Below are 17,318 nucleotides of genomic sequence, written 5' to 3'. Positions count from 1 at the left end.
GACTTATAAAAGTCTTTCATATGATAATGAGCATTATAAATCTCTTAAGAGGGAGCCTTCCCCTTGGAGATATCCTTTGGAACTAATATTTAGTGGGACTTGCTGTGTGAATCACAGGTAAAGACAGACAATCAGGACACTAGTTCAGAGGCTGAGGTGATTATCATAGGCTAAGAAGTTAGAGTAGGCTTTTTGAGAGCAGAGCCTTGAACTGGGTCTTGCAGGATGGAACTTTTGGCAAACAAAATTGGGGGTGTGCATGGCATGGTTCATTCAAGGTTCCATTAGTGGATCAGTTTGCTTGAAGTAAAGGGTTCATGTAGGGAAACAAGGTTGGAGATGTGGGTTGAGGCTGAATCTTCTCTCCTGTCAGAAGACTATCCAGGGCTCAATTGATCAAAGGGATCTTCATATATAATGAGTTAGCCCAGAAAGAGGTTAAATCAAGGTGAGCATATAGTCTTGGAAGGACAGGACATGCACCGATAAAAGTAGGCCATGCCCAAAGATGCTGAAAAGATCAGGAAGGCATGACAAGTCCAAGCAAGTAAGTTGCTGAGTGAGGCAGAGGCAGGGAGGAGCAGTCAGTCATGGCAATCTTAGACATGGCTGGTAAGGTCCAGAGTGTAGGCAGTCCAAGATTCTTCCTAGCTGGTACGGAGAATCCAGACTGATGACTGCTGTCCTTTTCTCATAGCCTTCTGGGAGTGGGTGACTCTGGGATGGCAAACATTGGTGGTGAGAAGGAGGTGGGAGGCCTGCAGGTAAGGCTTGTATATTTCAAATTCAGAAGTAGGAAGACTGGGCTTACCTCAGATTTTCTTCTCCTCATGCACGAAACCCAGAGCTTCTTGCTGCAGATATATGTGTTAAAATGTGGCACTTAATATGATTCCTTTTGAATTCTAGATAGGAACTGAATTGGGCATTCTTATCACAAGGCATTTTTTCACTATTAGGAAGAAAAACATTTTGTAGAATAATGATACACAGAAATGATACCTTTTTAAATAAATGAGACTAATTTCATTTATATTATGTGAAAAAAATACCCAGGAAGGGGATAATATTTGCTTAGTACCTAAGTGATGTTTATGGCATCTGTAATAATTTTGTCTTTTCTGTACAGTATTCAGGTTTTCTTCTCATGATAGTATTCATTAGCTGATTCTTGATCATTTTTGCAAAATGAAAAATGAAGGCATGAATTTTTCCTAGTGTTATCCGTAGTGTTTTTCTGGTCAGAATAACAGAACTCAGTGTCAGTTATACTGATATATTTATTGATCTTTAATTTCCTTTTTTCCTACTTAAAGATCCTGATAGTTTTATAGAAATACAGTTCTTGTGAGTGTAACATAATCTTACCTTGTAAATTAGTTTTGAAGGTATTTGATGGGAAAATTCTGTAATTTCATTAGCTTCTTGACTCTAATGTGAACTATGGGTATTTTCCACTATTGAGATTTTGGTTTTATGATACAGGTAAATAAATTCTGTAGTATTTTTGGATGATAGAGTTGGGAAAGGGTTTATAGAAGAGATGAGATCTGAACTGAATGTTGGAGGAAGGGTAAGACTTAATTAAATAGAAAAGAAGAAGGATGTTTCCAATTGGAGAAATTTTGAAAACAAAGAAAAGGGAAACTTTTAATAATAGGTTCATAGCATATTAAACAACAATGAAATGATGGATTTTTCTGGAGCAGGTGGTCATGGAGAATATAAGAAATGAGATTGAGAAGGAGAGTTGGCATATCTGGGCTGCCCTGGCAACCCGTTACACTATAGCCGACTGTCTCCCACATTATGTTTTCTGTAAATACTGGATCTGAGGGGTGGTAGTGTGTGTTCCTTGCCAAGGGGAATTTTGTGCTCAAATAAGTTTGGGAAATACTGGTTCAAGAGAAGGCGACTCTCAAAGGGAAAAGTGCAAACAGTATTTCCCCAGGACGAGAGACCCCTTTTCCCACATAGTATCCACCGGAGTCAGTGTTGTGTGGATCCTAGTTTGGTCACTGGTGCTGAGGGTATCTGAGACTCACTGTAAGGTTTGGATCAGGAACAGGATGTGTTCGGGGTGTCTTAGAAAGATTATCATAGCATCAGCTTGTGGATCAAATTGGAAGAGGATGGTTAGAGGGTGGGATGGGTAGTGCAGGTCAGGCAGGGGAAATTCACTAGTGCAGCGAGGGTCAGGGAAACTGAACATCTCTGCAGGCAAGTGGAGGGTAACGTGTGAGGGTGACACTGACCTGGAACAGCCTGGTGATGGTCGGAAAGCAAAGGAAATGGCAGATGTGAGAGACGCTCAAAGGAAAGACACTAGAGTGCTTTTTGACTGACTGGCCGTTGATGGTGAGACATGGTGAGGAATCATATGTCTTCTCAGATCTGAACTAGCATGACTGGGAGAATTATGATGTCTTTGATAGGAACTAGCAAGTCAGGAGTCCTGGGTTTAACTCCTAGCTTTGCCAATGGCGAGTGTGACCTTAAACAAGCAGTTTGGTCTCCTTTGGCATCAGTTGCCTTTTACACAAAATAAGGATATTCGGGCATGTTGATCCTTTTTAGCTGGTAGGTTATGATTCTCCAGTTTGAGAACAGACTCCGAGATTGTCAACATCAAGGAGTGCCTTATCTTTATCTGTATCCCAGGCCTAGCACAGTACTAATTAATGGGTGGCTGAAGGAAGGAAGGAAGGAACGAACAAATGGAAATCAATTCATGATGATGATTTTGTTTCTGAACATGTTGAATTTGAGATGACACTAGATGTCCAAATAATTTTGGGATTGCAGTACTTGTGGGATGGGAATCAGGACTGGAGGTGAGTATCCTTTAGAGGTCTTCATGGAGGGCGTGAAAAGCGGATGGAAATTTTAAGAGCAGAGCAAAGAAGGAAACTTGCCGTGGGCCCAGGACAGCCCCCAGGTGCTCATTTTTAGCGGCCCTGCAAAGAGAGGAGAGGCTGTGAATTCACAGAGAAGGATGGCCAAGAGGAGAACCAGACAGCTGAGAACTCGCCAGCCTATCCTACATGTCTTTCTACCCTATTATACCTTGTTCATCACCATTTTCTACTGAAGGATCTTCTGAATCTTGCTCACATAGAAGATCAGTTACACCAAATAGCCACTATTTAATTTCTGACAGTTGAGCTATGCATCATCGATTAGTTTTTTTATTAGGATGTGATTCCTTTTGATTAGCTTCTTGATATGAGCTGAGTTCATAGTAGAAGCAGAGATGATTAAAACCTAGCAGTGCCACCTACTGATCTAACAGTCAATCTCTAATTGACGTCCTGTTCAAACAATAAAAATAAAATTGAAGGTTGATGCAGGGGTTTAGAGACTACCTTGCTTTCTGATGGGCCCTTCAGCCTCTGTGTCCACCAGGAAGGGTATTGTCTTCAACTGAGGTAAACTTAAAAAGTAAACAAAAACGAAAAAAAACCATGTTACCTTAGGGTCTGAAAGGAAGTAAGAAATGATATGCTTATATTCTCAGACCTATGTCTATATATCTGGTTCTTTAAATGCGTCAGCCAAAACAAAGTTTAGTTTAGCCCTTATTGTGTTCTCTGTGTCTTGAGTGTTTTATGGGAACGCTGTTCCTATTTTAGAGGCTCTTTCAATTTAAAGCAAGTAGATTCAAGATTAAGAGATCACTGTCCTTAAATTGTCAAAAAGTGGTGATGGGTTTGAATTTAAATCACATTTTATTTATGTGATCATGTGAGAAGTAGTTTGACTCAATGCTGTAGGAATGTCTGATCCAAAACTCTAGAACTTCAAGTTCTTACTCTCTTCTACCACCACTTGGCCACTGGTTAATTCCACTGTCTTCTCATCATGCTCATTGCCTACCATTGCCATGGGGTCTGTTGGAAGAACCTTGAGGAGTTATGCTGGGGCATCTTTGGTACTGATGTGGTCACAGAGTGCAGAAGTGGGAGTTTGTCTTTTGAGAGACCCCAGACATGTTCATTGAAGATGAAGTGGGTGGGCAAAGACCCAGGGAGAAGGCATTCCTGGGCAGATACAAGAAAATGGGCTGGAAGGAATTTTTTTTACTTGGTAGTTTATTGATATTTTAATAGTAACCATAATTGTTGTTCTAGTCATTAAAGCATGTGCTGTATTACTACCATTTTTATCAAGTTCCTCATGTCCATTCTTTTGATAATGTCTTGAAATATTAATGTAATTAACCTAAAATTTCCCATTTATTCCTGACCTAGGGAAGGTAGTACGTTCTACAGAATACTGATCATTTCTCAAGCCACTTGCATCCATATAGTTTTCTTCCCCCTTTGGAAAGGAATTGTGAAATTTAGTCTATTAGGCATGTTTTGTGCCTTCCAGAAAAACAAGTGGAATTGACTACCTTCAGAAGTACAATATTCTATTTTACTAGATGGACTTTGGCTGTACAGAATTTTGACAGTCTCATTCTGTTATTTCCTCTGCTTAGGTCTCTTGGGTACCCTGAGTGAGAGAGAGTCAGAGATAAAAAACACAATCGTGAGAATTGAGAGGCAGAAGAATATTACAGGACAAAAAGAGAGAATTAAGCTTTCGGTTTCCATGGGCATCTAGGAGTCCTCTGAGAAATCACAGCACAGTTGTGCTAGCCTTGTTTCTGAACTCTGGTACTGCTGGCTCAGGTCACACTTTTAAGATGCAGCAATTTTCTGAATGTTGAACACTTGATATTTTCTCAGAAATAAGGGTCTGAGAATTTAAAGATCTTTGGCCAAACTGGCCCTAAATCATTGGCTGACTGACATCAGTGAGCAGGGAAGACATTTCTGCTCCTTTATCCAGAATCCCTAGGGAAGCTTCAGCTTAATGTAACTAAGGCTTAAAAAGGGAGAGAAACTTGATAATTTCTTTATTACCATGTAAGTAACAGTAAACTATGCTTTGTCATCACCTAAGCCTGTGGAAAACATGTGGTTCAGCAATTCAGACTTTGAAAGCACAGCTCAAATTAATTTATTTTTCCCAAATCGGCATAGCATGTGAGCTCAGCAGAACCAGGTTGGGTGGGAGCCCAGATGGCTACCAAAGAGGAAAGATCTAGCTTTTTACTGCAACCCCCTTCCACTTCTTGTACCATTAGTTGTGAGTCACATTGCAAACATGTGGGCGCTGACTCCTTGGAAAAGGACACTGGAAAGGAGAAAGGAGGACAGGGATCTGCTGAGAGCAAACTGTCCTTGACAAGTCACGGCTCTTCTGTCGGTGTGGTTTTCCCATTCTTCACCCTTCCTTTTTTATTGTTTGTCCTCTTAGATCTTTGTGCTCAGATTAGAGAACCATTGGAGGTGGAGGGAGGCCTAGGGAAGTCTTAGAAACAGCAAGGTTCCTTATGGCTTATTAAATAAATTAAGACCCTTCGTTGTTGGAAGAAACGCATGTCTGCTGTCTCCAGAGAAAGGCATGAGCATCATGCACAGCTACCTCAGCTCTGCAAAACTCCACTGGAATTTTCACCCTCCATGGGTTGGAGTATCTCACCCAAGATAGAACACACCTTTTGTGAAACTTTCTCTGACAGATGGCCAAATCTTAAACCCCTCTCTTAGAAACTTTTCTGGTCATTATGTTAAGAATCAAAACTTTACTAAATTCACAGTTTCTAGTCCTAGGAGATATACTGGACGAGAAAAATCTCCTTGCATGTCATGTGCCAATTCAATCTTTTCTCTCCATGATAATTAGGATAGTTTACCTTCAGTTTTTTAGCTTCTGTTTTTTCCCTGTATCTCTTTGAGACACTTCTCTTTGCCCCAAGTGACAATAGAGAGCCTCTCATTGATCTGAAAGGTGCTACAAGAGAATTGTGGGTAGCGACACAGATTATAGCTTCTAATCAGTGCTTTTATTTTTTTCTCTTATTGATTGATAGAAATTTGACTTTAAGAGGATGTTTTTATTTCCCAAGAGAAATTCTTTAAATTTTTCTTAAATATGATAAGATAGCTGAAGATATTTGATTATATAGTCAAGAATATTTCCCTTTTGGTGGAACATGATGGAACTCATTACACATTATAGCTCCTCTTGAAGTCATTATTCACTGAGCTTGTTCTGAGCTGGCTGTACCCTACCCCACCAGGATAGCTTGATAAAGATCCTCCAGTGTTGACGGTATCATCCACAAGAACTTCCTGTGAGTCACCTTCCAAGTTACCTGAATGTTTGAGTATGAAGAGTGTCCTACTATGTTCACTAGACAGGAACACCAGGTCATGCTGGCTTCAATGAAGCCTCATTGTCGGTTATGGTGTTTTTAAATTTCTCCTGGCATTTTTTAAAAACAATATGAGAAAGGTGAGACCTGACATTTTGTTATAATTGCAGTAGGGTTCAGGAAGTTAAAGAAAAAAGTATTATAGAATCCCAGCTCTGCCACTTACTATTGATGTGGCCTTGGGTGAGATACTTAACTTCCCCTTGCCTTGGTTTTCTCATCTTTAAAATGGAGATAGTACTACTTCACAAGGTTGTAAAGATTGAACTAGATAATGTATCTCAGCATTTTAACACAGTGCTGGGAACATGAGCTCTCAGTTAATGGCTGCAAATATTATAGTTTGGAGTTATATATAGTTCAGTCTTGTATTGTGTCTAATCTCTTGTCAGATTAGAAAGTATGATCGGAAAGTATAACATTTGAGTGGGCAAACGTTTAGATTACTCTTCTAAGTGTAAGTTGGGAATTAAAATGCAGCTATTTTATATGATAAATTTAGGCCTTGAGTCATGTTGTAAACTACTTTCCAGATAAACCAAGTAAATTAAATGTGTACATAACCCTCTGTTCTTGCACTTTGGGTTTTGATTTTGCAAAATTTTCAGAAATAATTCTTCATTGGAAGGAAGGAAGGAGATGGGTAATAGGTGGGGGGGGGGAGAAAGGTGATTTTTAAAATATTTTATTTTTATTTAAAGATTTTCAATAGAGAATTTTTAAAGAGCCTCTTTAATCATTGCCCATATAATTTTAAAGGAGATCATTTTAATAGACACCTTTCTCATGATCGTATTAATGACCTGTCATGAACCAGTGGTGACATGTTCATAGACAGCTTTCAGAAAGTCTCAGAACTGTCCCTGTCGAGTCACTTGGTTATTCGTGTTCCAGAAATTCCATTTCCAGAAATATTTAATATTGGGGCAAAAACTGCAAACGTGGGAATTAACTTTAGACCTGAAAATTCAAAGTTGATTCCTTCTAGCAGGTCACTTGATTAATAAGTGAAAGGCAGTCATGGGTCTGAGGGAAAAACGAAACATTAAGACCAAGAAGGAAGGTAATTACAGTAAAAGTGAAGGCCATTTGGACAATTATTTTCAACAAACAAGATAATGGTCATTTACAGATTATATTCTCCAGACTCATCTCTCATTTGGAGCAGGAAAATGGACAGCGATGGGAAAGGAGTCATATATGGAAGGAAAGCAGAACAGCAGGGGTTCTGTACGATGAGGCTGGTTTCACAGGACTGGGAGGAAAGGATATTGATGTCAGAGCCAGTAGGGAACATTCTGAATGTTTTGGCTTTCAGAAAGAAACTTTAGAACTGAGCAATAAAGAAAGAAAAATTATTTTCAGAGACATAGGTGACATGGAAGTTAACTTCAGAAGTGTGGGAAAAGTAATATGAAATGTATCAAAGATATATAAGTAGCAGTGGGGTCATGTTAGGCTGGTTGCCTGTTACTGGAGTTTGCTCTCTCTGATTTGGTAGCAAATGCTATAGTGAGTTTTTGCTGTAAAGAAATTGAAGTTCTTTAACTTTTATTTTAATCCCAACTGAAAAATAAAAGTGTCCTTCTGCATGTTCCTAGCTCACTTCAAATGACCTAATATTGAAAACATCCCTCTGTGGGAGGAAACTGAATGACCACACTTCTGTTTTTGTAGATACACTCAGCCCTCTTAATGCACATTACCTGATACAAGCCCAGGAGAGGTTTTAGCATAGGATTTGTCCTTGAATTGTCTTTGGGGGCTCAGTAAAAGCCGTAAATTACTACGTCGTAAGCATAACAAAACAGCTGCAGCCCAGGATAAGAAAGCAGGGCACCCACAGTCCCATTCTCCCAGTCTGAAGAACCCCGTGGAGGAAGGGCTTCTCAGCCTCCAGGGGGCTCCGTATCAGACAGTCCGCTCCTGGATCCACTGCTCCCTCCTCTTGGAGGTTCTGGTTGCTTCTCTGTAGCATGTCTGTCCCACCGTTTTCCAACCCACCAGTCTGATAATCAGACTTCTTTGATGATGGGATGTGCAAGAGTGCTTCTGGGATAGAACTTAAGTTTGTTGCCTTCTTGTATGCACATGGACCCTGAATTTTCTTGTGTTGGAAAGTGCTCTGGCCCAGCTCAAACCCTAAGGCCCTTGATTTTTCACACATGTACCGAGCTTATCTGATTCCCAGCATATCCTTTTTGGGGCATTTCTTACCACTGTGGTGAGACTTTTCTAGCAGAGGATTTGTAGGGATCCAAGATGGCCCCAGTGGTCAGTGTGGATAGGAACAGGTTAGCTGTGTCCATTCTACACTCCTAAACAAAGCAGAGCCTAAACCCAGCAGGGGAATACATTTGTCTCATGGGTTAGGAGTAAGGCCAGGTCTTTAGACATTCTGAGATGGACTACCCACTGATACACCAGTGAATGGATGAGCCACTTTTTCTGCCTGGCCTCTCTGCTCATTCTGGCCACGAGTGTTCATAGCACTCCATATCACTAAAAACCCCCACAAATCAAAATGGGCCAGGTAGTCGCTGTTTATCAGAATAAAACAGATACCCATTTCAAGGTTTGGAAAAGCGCCACGGTGAAATGCACAGATAAGAAAAAGTGCTTAGGACTTCCCTGTGCCCTGAATGATCTCAAAAGTCCATGTCAGCTCTAAAATTGTATGACTTTTGTGGTTCCAGTTGAGGAGAAAATGGCAGAAGTAGACTGCAAAGATGAATAGGCATTTACCAATAACTACACAGTGTGCAAACTGAGTGATATGAATGATTCAATAAATACGTTGAACACTTACTATGAGCCACTTCTAGTTTAGGTGCTGGAGATAGAGCAGCACCCACCCTCATGGAGCCTTCATGCTAGTGGGCTGATGTGGAAGTGAGAGCTCCTGGGACCCGCATGACACCCACAGCCCTCACTGCTACTTCTTTTTTTTTTTTTTTTTAATATTTATTTATTTATTTGGCCGTGCCAGGTCTTAGCTGCGGCACACAGGATCTTTGTTGCCACGTGCGGGATCTTCATTGCAGCATGTGGTATCTAGTGTCCTGACCAGGGATCGAACCCAGGCCCCCTGCATTGGGAGTGCAGAGTCTTAACCACTGGGCCACCAGGGAAGTCCCCCTCACTGCTGCTTCTTGGAGACTCTGTGCCCTTCATGCTTCTGAAGCAGGGCGACGTTGCCTGAGAAGCACACTCACCAGGCTGTTACCTTCGTAAGCAAACCCAAATTGGCTCTAGTTTTCTGTTTTCCCCATCTTGTTTGACGTCTGCATTTTAAACCACTTTGCTCTCTGCTTGATTCTTTACTCCAGCACTATGTTCAGTTCCAGCCAAACTGGAAATAGAACATGCATGTGGGACTGTCTGAAACTGGATCCTAATTATTTATCAAGTTGCCTTTCCTTAGTTTTCTATTCAGTTGGTAGGACCATTTATGCATTTTTAGATGTGCTTATCACTGATGTTCTTGGCCTTATTTACAGAAACCATAGGAAAAAACCACATTTTCCCCCTAATTTTTCTGATACTTTCATCTTAGTCTTTCCAAGTGGCATAAGAATGACATCAGTCATAGCAAACAGTTATTTGCTGAGCTCTTACTGTGTACTGAATGTGGGTCAGAAAGCATTTGACCTGCATGATCCCGCGTCAGACCTTAGGAAACCCTTTGGGGCAGGTGCTATAGCATCTCCTTTTACAGCCCTGAAAAGTTACATGGTTAGTACAAAAATATTTTTCAAAAGATATCTCAAGGGGATTCTGATATGTGGTATGTTGCATTACAATTTCAAAACTTGGTTTTCTTATTGTGACTTTTGAGTAGTTTGAGTTAAAACGAGAAATAATATCACACTGGATCAGAACCAGAGTTTGATCTGGCTGTTGTTCTGCCTCGGGCCATTGCTGTTTTCACAGAATAAGAGTATTTCCTTATGCTGTCACTCAAAAGTTAGGAATGATTTTTTCCATCAGGTGAGTTAGATACTTCTTTCCCTGTGGCCTCTCTGGACCTTATATAGATAAGGCGCAGCACTTATCACGTATATTTCAAGATATTTGTGTACATTTTTATCATCTCTCTGAGGTGTGAGTCCATGCAATCTTAGACCATACCTTTCTTCTTCTCTGAAGCCCAATGCTGGACACACAGTGGCATAAAATGAATGTTAATTGAATCCACAAATTTTAAAGATGCCCTAAACACCCTAGTTTCCTTTAGTAACTAATTATATATTCATAAACTCACTGAAATGATCTTTGAAGCTTGTTTCCAGCTTGTACAACCTTTTAACAAATAGTAGAAATTTCCTATCTGTTGGGTAGAATTGTGCTTTCTTTTATTTGTTGTCAAAATATTTCCTTCAGATTTCCTGGAGTTACAACAACAGCATTTAAAAGCAGTGCATTCCCTCCATCATATTGTTTTTAAATGATTCTTTCACGTTTTTAGGAAGGTGATGTCTGGCCAAATTCATCAGCTGAAATCACTGTGTACTTTAACCCTCGGGAAGCCAAACTCTACCAGCAGACTGTTTACTGTGACATTTCAGGTAAAGACTTCTTCCGTGTGGTAAACTCAGGTTACCAAGTACCTAGAGCATGAAGTGATAAAGTGTGTGTGTGTGTGTGTGTGAGAGAGAGAGAGAGAGAGAGAGAGAGAGAGAGAGAGAGAGAGAGAGGGAGGGAGGGAGGGAGGGAGGGAGGGAGGAAGAGAGAGAGAGAGAGAGAGGAGAGAGAGAGGAGAGAGAATGTTCGGGCTATGTGCAGTGTATGATATCAATAGGGGAATGATGGAGTCAAGCTAGGCATGTCACACTTCTTTCTAGTACAGATCAAACTTTGAAGTACATTACAATTGTGGTGTGGTGGGGGGGGATGGGAAACCATGGGTCTGGGTTACCCTTTGATTTTTAGAGCAGTAAGAATATTACTTGACACCAATTCTCACAGTGTTATATCACAATGTTATATTTTGATCTTTTTATAGTATTTGGCTACTTAACATTTTCCTTTTTAAGTTTTTATCATAATAATGCATGCCAAGTGAGATGGGAAGGCAGCCTGGCAGTGGCCAGAGCCACAAGGAGGGTGTACTAGCAGGGTGACAACCTGATGGCTTCAGGAGGTTGGATACATATAGAGGAGTTAAGCAAAAAAGTAAATATATTGAGGATAACAAGAGCCAGTATTTTTCACTCTCGAAGGGAGGAGATACAAATATGGGAAGGAGGAAGCCTAAGATGAGCCCTTTGGTATTGGAATGGAATTGGAGTTATCACTGTGAACTCAGGGTTGCTGATATGCATGGATATAGAAATAAATATAAATATATATATATGTGTATGTACATACATATGCTTAATTCCTAGCTATGTTCATTGAGATGTCATGGAAGCTTTGAGACCCTAATAGCAATGAGCACAGCTAGCACCCAAAGGCTGGTTTCTAAATCCCACCCTCCACTCAAAAGGAACCTTGAAGAATTGATTGATTCTAGAACTGAGGCAGAGAAAGAGCAAGATGAGCCTGGAACATCCTTTTGTGCTGGAAAATAAGGAAATGCATAAAGAAAGACAGATATGTCAAAATGACACAGAAGCCAGCAAAGAGACTCTCCCTGACCAAATTTGGAACAAGTCGAGAATCAAAATAAATAATGACACTAATAGATTATAATCAATTGAATAAACAGGAATCTATGAATCTACTCAATAAAATTTGCCATTTGGCAATCATAGTAATAACCAATTCTGGTGAAAATCACCAATGGCTTAAAAACTAATAGGTGAAAGGGAGGTGTGGAACAGGCTTTAACATAGTCTCAAAATATTCTCCCTCAGAACACTTACTAATCATAAAGAGGAGAAAATTAACTTTACACTAAACAGACCTGGTAGATGTCATTTTAGTTAATACCAGCAAATAGAGCAAATCAATATTGTGTATCACCCGCTAGGATGCAAAGAAAACACAGCATGTCTTCAATGATATTAGGACCAAAATACCTAACTTGAGTCTAATAACAAGGAAGCATCAGACTAACCCAAATTGAAGGACAAAACGAGATGACCGGCTTGTAATCTTCAAAAAATATCAAAAAATTTAAGAAGAAAAGACTGAACAACTGCTCCAGATTGAAGGAGACCTGGGAGACATGATATCTGGGTGCAACATGTGAGCATGGATTGGATCCTTTGCTACAAAGGGGATTATTGGGCAAAGGATGTATAGAAGTTCTTTGCACTACTCTGGAGACTTTTCTGTATTTTAAAGATGTTTCAGAATTTTTAGAAAAGCTGATGCCAGTAAATAAGTAAAACATGCATATAGTAATATGAAGCTAAATAACAGTCTGTTTCTCCAGTACTGCTTCCAAGAAGTGCCTTTACGTGTTTCTTGTGGTGGTAATGTCCTTGCTGATTCTATGCTTGTATGGCTATTTGTTGATTTATGCATTTTATATACTACTTTTGAGTCCTCATTATGAAAGATGAAGATTTAGTTCACCTCTGTCTCCTCTACCGCTTCCTGGGCTTATTGGTTTATAATTTACATGCAATGAAATTCACCCTTTTTTGATGTACAGTTCTGTGAACTTTGGCAAACCTAAACAGGGATGTAACCACCACCAAAAGCAAGTGTAGAATATCTCCATCACCCCATAAAATTTCCTCATGCCCCTTTACAGGCAATTCTATCCCCCACCTTAGCCCCTGGCAACCCAGTTATTTTTATTATATTTATTTTATTTTATGAGTTTTATTTATAGCCTTAAATAACTTTTATTTATATACTTAAAACTATATTTTTGGATCCATCAGCTCTACAGTATCTCTGGATGTATGAAGATATTGGAACCCCTAACCTGCCCACTGCAGTTAACCCTATTTCTCCCTCTTCTGTGAGTTATTCTTTGTGTTGTCATGGTTGATAACCACATTCAAGTCTTCTATTTTGTCTACATAAATTTTATACACTGAAGTGTCAAATTGTATTCTGAGATTACATTTTATATTCTGTTGGTTGAGTGTTCTGACCCTTAGACACTCAAAGAATGTCCTTAAGGTCTGTATCTTGTAGATTCTCTTTCTTTACTGTCCATCACTTAACTATACCTTGTTTTAGCTTACTTCATAATTGACTTGACTCTTTTGTACAGCTTTTGGTATTTTTCCCCCCTGTGGTTTCTAATTCCTCATTTCTTTATTCCTATCTAATTTCAGAATTCATGTTCTTCTTCTCCTTGAAGACATTTCCTCAGAGCCCACCAGCTTTTTATTCTAATTTAGATCAGTTACCTCCTGCACAGTTTTTATCCAGGAATTTTTCTTTAATTTCCATGTGTGTTCCATTATATCTTTTGACTCTCACTTTGCTCAAGTAACTTCCTCAGAAAAAGTGTATCTAGGTGGGAAACTTTGACCCTTGCCTGCAGGAAAATGTCTTATTCTGCCTCCATACCAACTTGAGAGTTTAGCTGACTGTAGAATTCTAGGTTCAAAATAATTTCTCCTCAGAACTTCGAAGCCATAGTGCCAACTTTATTGTAAAAATCCAGAAGTTTGAAGGCCATCCAATTCTCCTTCCTTTATAGGTGGCCTTGTATTTCTCTCTCATCTTTTCTAGGGTTTTTGTTTTCGTTTTTTTCCTTTTTTTGTACTTGGGGTCTGAAATGTCATGAAGCTGTGTCCAAGAGTGAGTTTTCCTAGTTCGTTTTCTTCAGCTTTCTATGGGCCATTTGAGTCTGGTTACTCATGTGTCCCTTCCAGCTCTGGGAAATTTTATTTTTACATACTTCCCTCCTTTTTCTTTCTTTTTTTTTTCTTTTCATTTTATTCTTCCGGAAATCTTAACATTCCAAAGTTAGACCTACAGGATTGATTATCTGTTGTCAAACAACAAGATTTTAATCCTCAAACATGAATAATAAATAATATTAAATGCCATTTAAAGCAATTAAATAAGGATGCCCAGAGAAATACTGACATTTATTAGTCAGAAAAATCCAGGGTAGCAGGTATGCATTCATAGGGTTACTTCCAATGTCTTCTGGTCTGTGGTTATCTGTTTGTATATAAGAATAAGAAAATGAGTTTAATTTTCAGGGTAGCTAGTGCTACTTACTTCTGCTGTTTAATGTGTAGGTCTCCCAGGAATATAACCGTGGTGATTTTAAACTTGGGGGGAGAGTAGTAAGAGTACACAATCATTAGTATCCCCAAGTGCAAAAATTCCACTATTCTGCAATATCTTGTTTTCAGTCCATATCTATGGACTGTTTTCAGACCATATCTGTGCAGTTACTTTTCTGTTTGTGTAAAGGAGTCAGGCAGTCTACAGGGGGCTGCTTAACCCAAGACTCTGCCACCCTCCACCCACCCCAGGTATGTATCCCTTCCTGATATTTCCTGCACCTTCCCTGGATGTAACCATCACCTTGACTTTTATGATAGTCATTTTCTTGTTTTCATATATAATTTTACCACCTATGTATTCATCCCTAAGCAAAATAGTGTAGTTTTACCTGTTTTAAAAATTTATATGTTGAAATCATACTCTATGTCTTAAGCTGTTAGCACTAGGAAGATAAAGCCATTCAATAAATACTCATTAAATGAATGAGCAAATAAATGAAAAAAATTAAGGAATGAGTGAATGAATCCTAGTTTGATCTGCTCTCTCCCTTGCCCATGGATGCTAGATTCTCAAGATGGCCCTAGAATGAATGAAGAATGGACTAGGAGTTTCTGGATTGACAGGTCTGTTTTCACACTTCAGACCAGCATCATCTAGCCCGGACTTCTTTTTTTTTTTTTAAATAAATTTATTTATTTTATTTATATTTATTTTTGGCTATGTTGGGTCTTCGTTGCTGTGTGTGGGCTTTCTGTAGTTGAGGTGAGCGGGGGCTACTCTTCGTTGCTGTGTGCAGGCTTCTCATTGTGGTGGCTTCTCTTGTTGCAGAGCACGGGCTCTAGGTGCACGGGCTTCAGTAGTTGTGGTACATGGGCTCAGTAGTTGTGGCTCGCAGGCTCTAGAGCACAGGCTCAGTAGTTGTGGTGCATGGGCTTAGTTGCTCCATGGCATGTGGGATTTTCCTGGACCAGGGCTCAAACCTGTGTCCCCTGCACTGGCAGGCAGATTCTTAACCACTGCGCCACCAGGGAAGCCCCTTCCCTGGACTTCTTAATGGATCTGGAGGAAATGTTGGTATATCAGTGTTCAAATGGTCCAGTGGCCCCCACATCACAGGTGCTGGGACCTCCCTCCCAACAATGGCTTCCCTGGGATGTTGTGCTTGGCCATATTCCAGGGGGCTGGCTGCTCTCCAGGAGGTTCCCAAACATTACATAACTAATTGCATTTATCTATTGTTTCCTTTGCAATTCTGAATTCTGCCACAGAATTCACATCCTGGGTAAACTGAATGGTGTAATTTTCCATCTCCATGACATTCTTCTTTATTTTGTTAGTGGTTTATTAAAAGATAGGATTGCCAGGGAAGGGTTTTGTTTACATAGTAATTCCGTATTGTCTTCCCTGTAAATTCTGTGCAATTCTGTGTCTTTTCAAGGGCTGGTGCTGATTCCTTACTATTATCTTCAAAAGTTGGTAAAACTCCTGGTTTTAGGCCACTAAGAAATACTTCTTAGGCAAATAGAAAAGCTCCTTCCCTCGTTTTGTTTTGCTTTGCTTTTGTTTTCCTATATGCTTTGAGCATATAAAAGCAAATACATATAGATATGCTTTTCCTCATACCATTTTACATAAATGACAGCATACTTTACACAGTAGTTCTAACACTGCTTTTTAAATATTTCTTAGAGATTATTCCATAACGCTAAATAAAAAGGGGCCATTCTTTTTCATGGTTGTATAGGAATTCTTTGTATTTACATACCACAATTTGACTTCTTACCTTTTGTCACTGAGAAATAGAACACAGATTCAGAAATGTACATAACGTGTGCTGTGGTAGGCAGAGTAATGGCCTCCCCAAGATGTCCATGTCCCCAGCATCTGTGGATATGTTACTGTGTATATGTTACATTGCATGGCAAAGGGGAATTAGGGCAGAAAATGGAATTTAGGTTACTAATGAGCTTGAGATAAGGACAATGTCCTGGGTGCCTCAATAATAATCACAAGGGTCCTTAAATGTTCAAGAGGGAGGCAGAAGGATCAGTCTCAGTGTCGGAATGATGCCCTATGAGAAAGACTCTACCAGCCATTTCTGGCTTTGAAGCTAGAGGGCCAAAGAATTCAAGCAGCCTCTAGGAGAGGAAAAGGCAAGAAAATGGATTTTCTCCTAGACCATCCAGAAAGGAACGCAGCCCTGCCAACACCTTGATTTTAGCCCAGTGAGACCCATTTTGGATTTGGACCTCTAGAACTTTTAAGATAGTAAGTTTGTATGTTAAGCCACTACGTTTGTGGTAAGTTGTTCTAGCAGCAATGGGGAACTAATACACACACATGTACAGTATAACAAATAATTATAGGCAGACATTATGCCACCAAGATCAATAATAGATAGATCAATAATAGATCAATAATAGAATAATTCCAGCCTCAATAAGCCCCCCTGTGTATTCCTTCCCAATCACACTCCCTTCACCCCAACCTCTCCCTGAGATAATCACCATTCTATCCTTCATGATCATTATTTCCTTGCTTTCATTTATAGCTTATACTCCCATGTGTGTATAACTAAACATTACAATTTAGTACTGCCTGCCTTTGGAATGTACATAATTGGAATCAATCTCCATGTCTCATCCACGTTGTTGCTTGTAGCTCTAGTTGCATTTCATTTTCATTGTTGTATAGTGTTCCATTGTGTGAATGTATGTTCAGAGACAGGAAGTAGCAGGGAAGGCCAGTGTCATTGGTTTTGGGGAGGCCGCTCGGGATGCATGAAATTTAACCCACATCTCCAACTACAACCTTTTCTTCTTTTGAAAGCTTTTATATCTAGGCACCATGAGTACAGAGATGCACAGAAAGGCATAGAATTGCCCTCAGAAAGGCA

At 39.7% G+C, this 17,318-nt stretch overlaps 1 protein-coding gene across 1 annotated transcript in view; it reads left to right on the top strand.

Annotated features, from left to right (window-relative positions):
* The window catches only part of HYDIN (HYDIN axonemal central pair apparatus protein), a 440,857-nt gene that overhangs the window by 158,899 nt on the left and 264,640 nt on the right, over nt 1-17,318 (top strand). Inside the window, exon 11 of the mRNA XM_049703807.1 lies at nt 10,737-10,836. Coding sequence (XP_049559764.1) covers nt 10,737-10,836 — 100 coding nt within the window. The remainder of the gene's footprint in view (nt 1-10,736; nt 10,837-17,318) is intronic.

This window comes from Orcinus orca, chromosome 20, assembly GCF_937001465.1.
Source record: "Orcinus orca chromosome 20, mOrcOrc1.1, whole genome shotgun sequence".
Lineage (NCBI taxonomy): Eukaryota > Metazoa > Chordata > Mammalia > Artiodactyla > Delphinidae > Orcinus > Orcinus orca.
The sequence above is the reverse complement of the archived record's forward strand: the minus strand, read 5'-3'. Positions and strand labels throughout refer to the sequence as shown.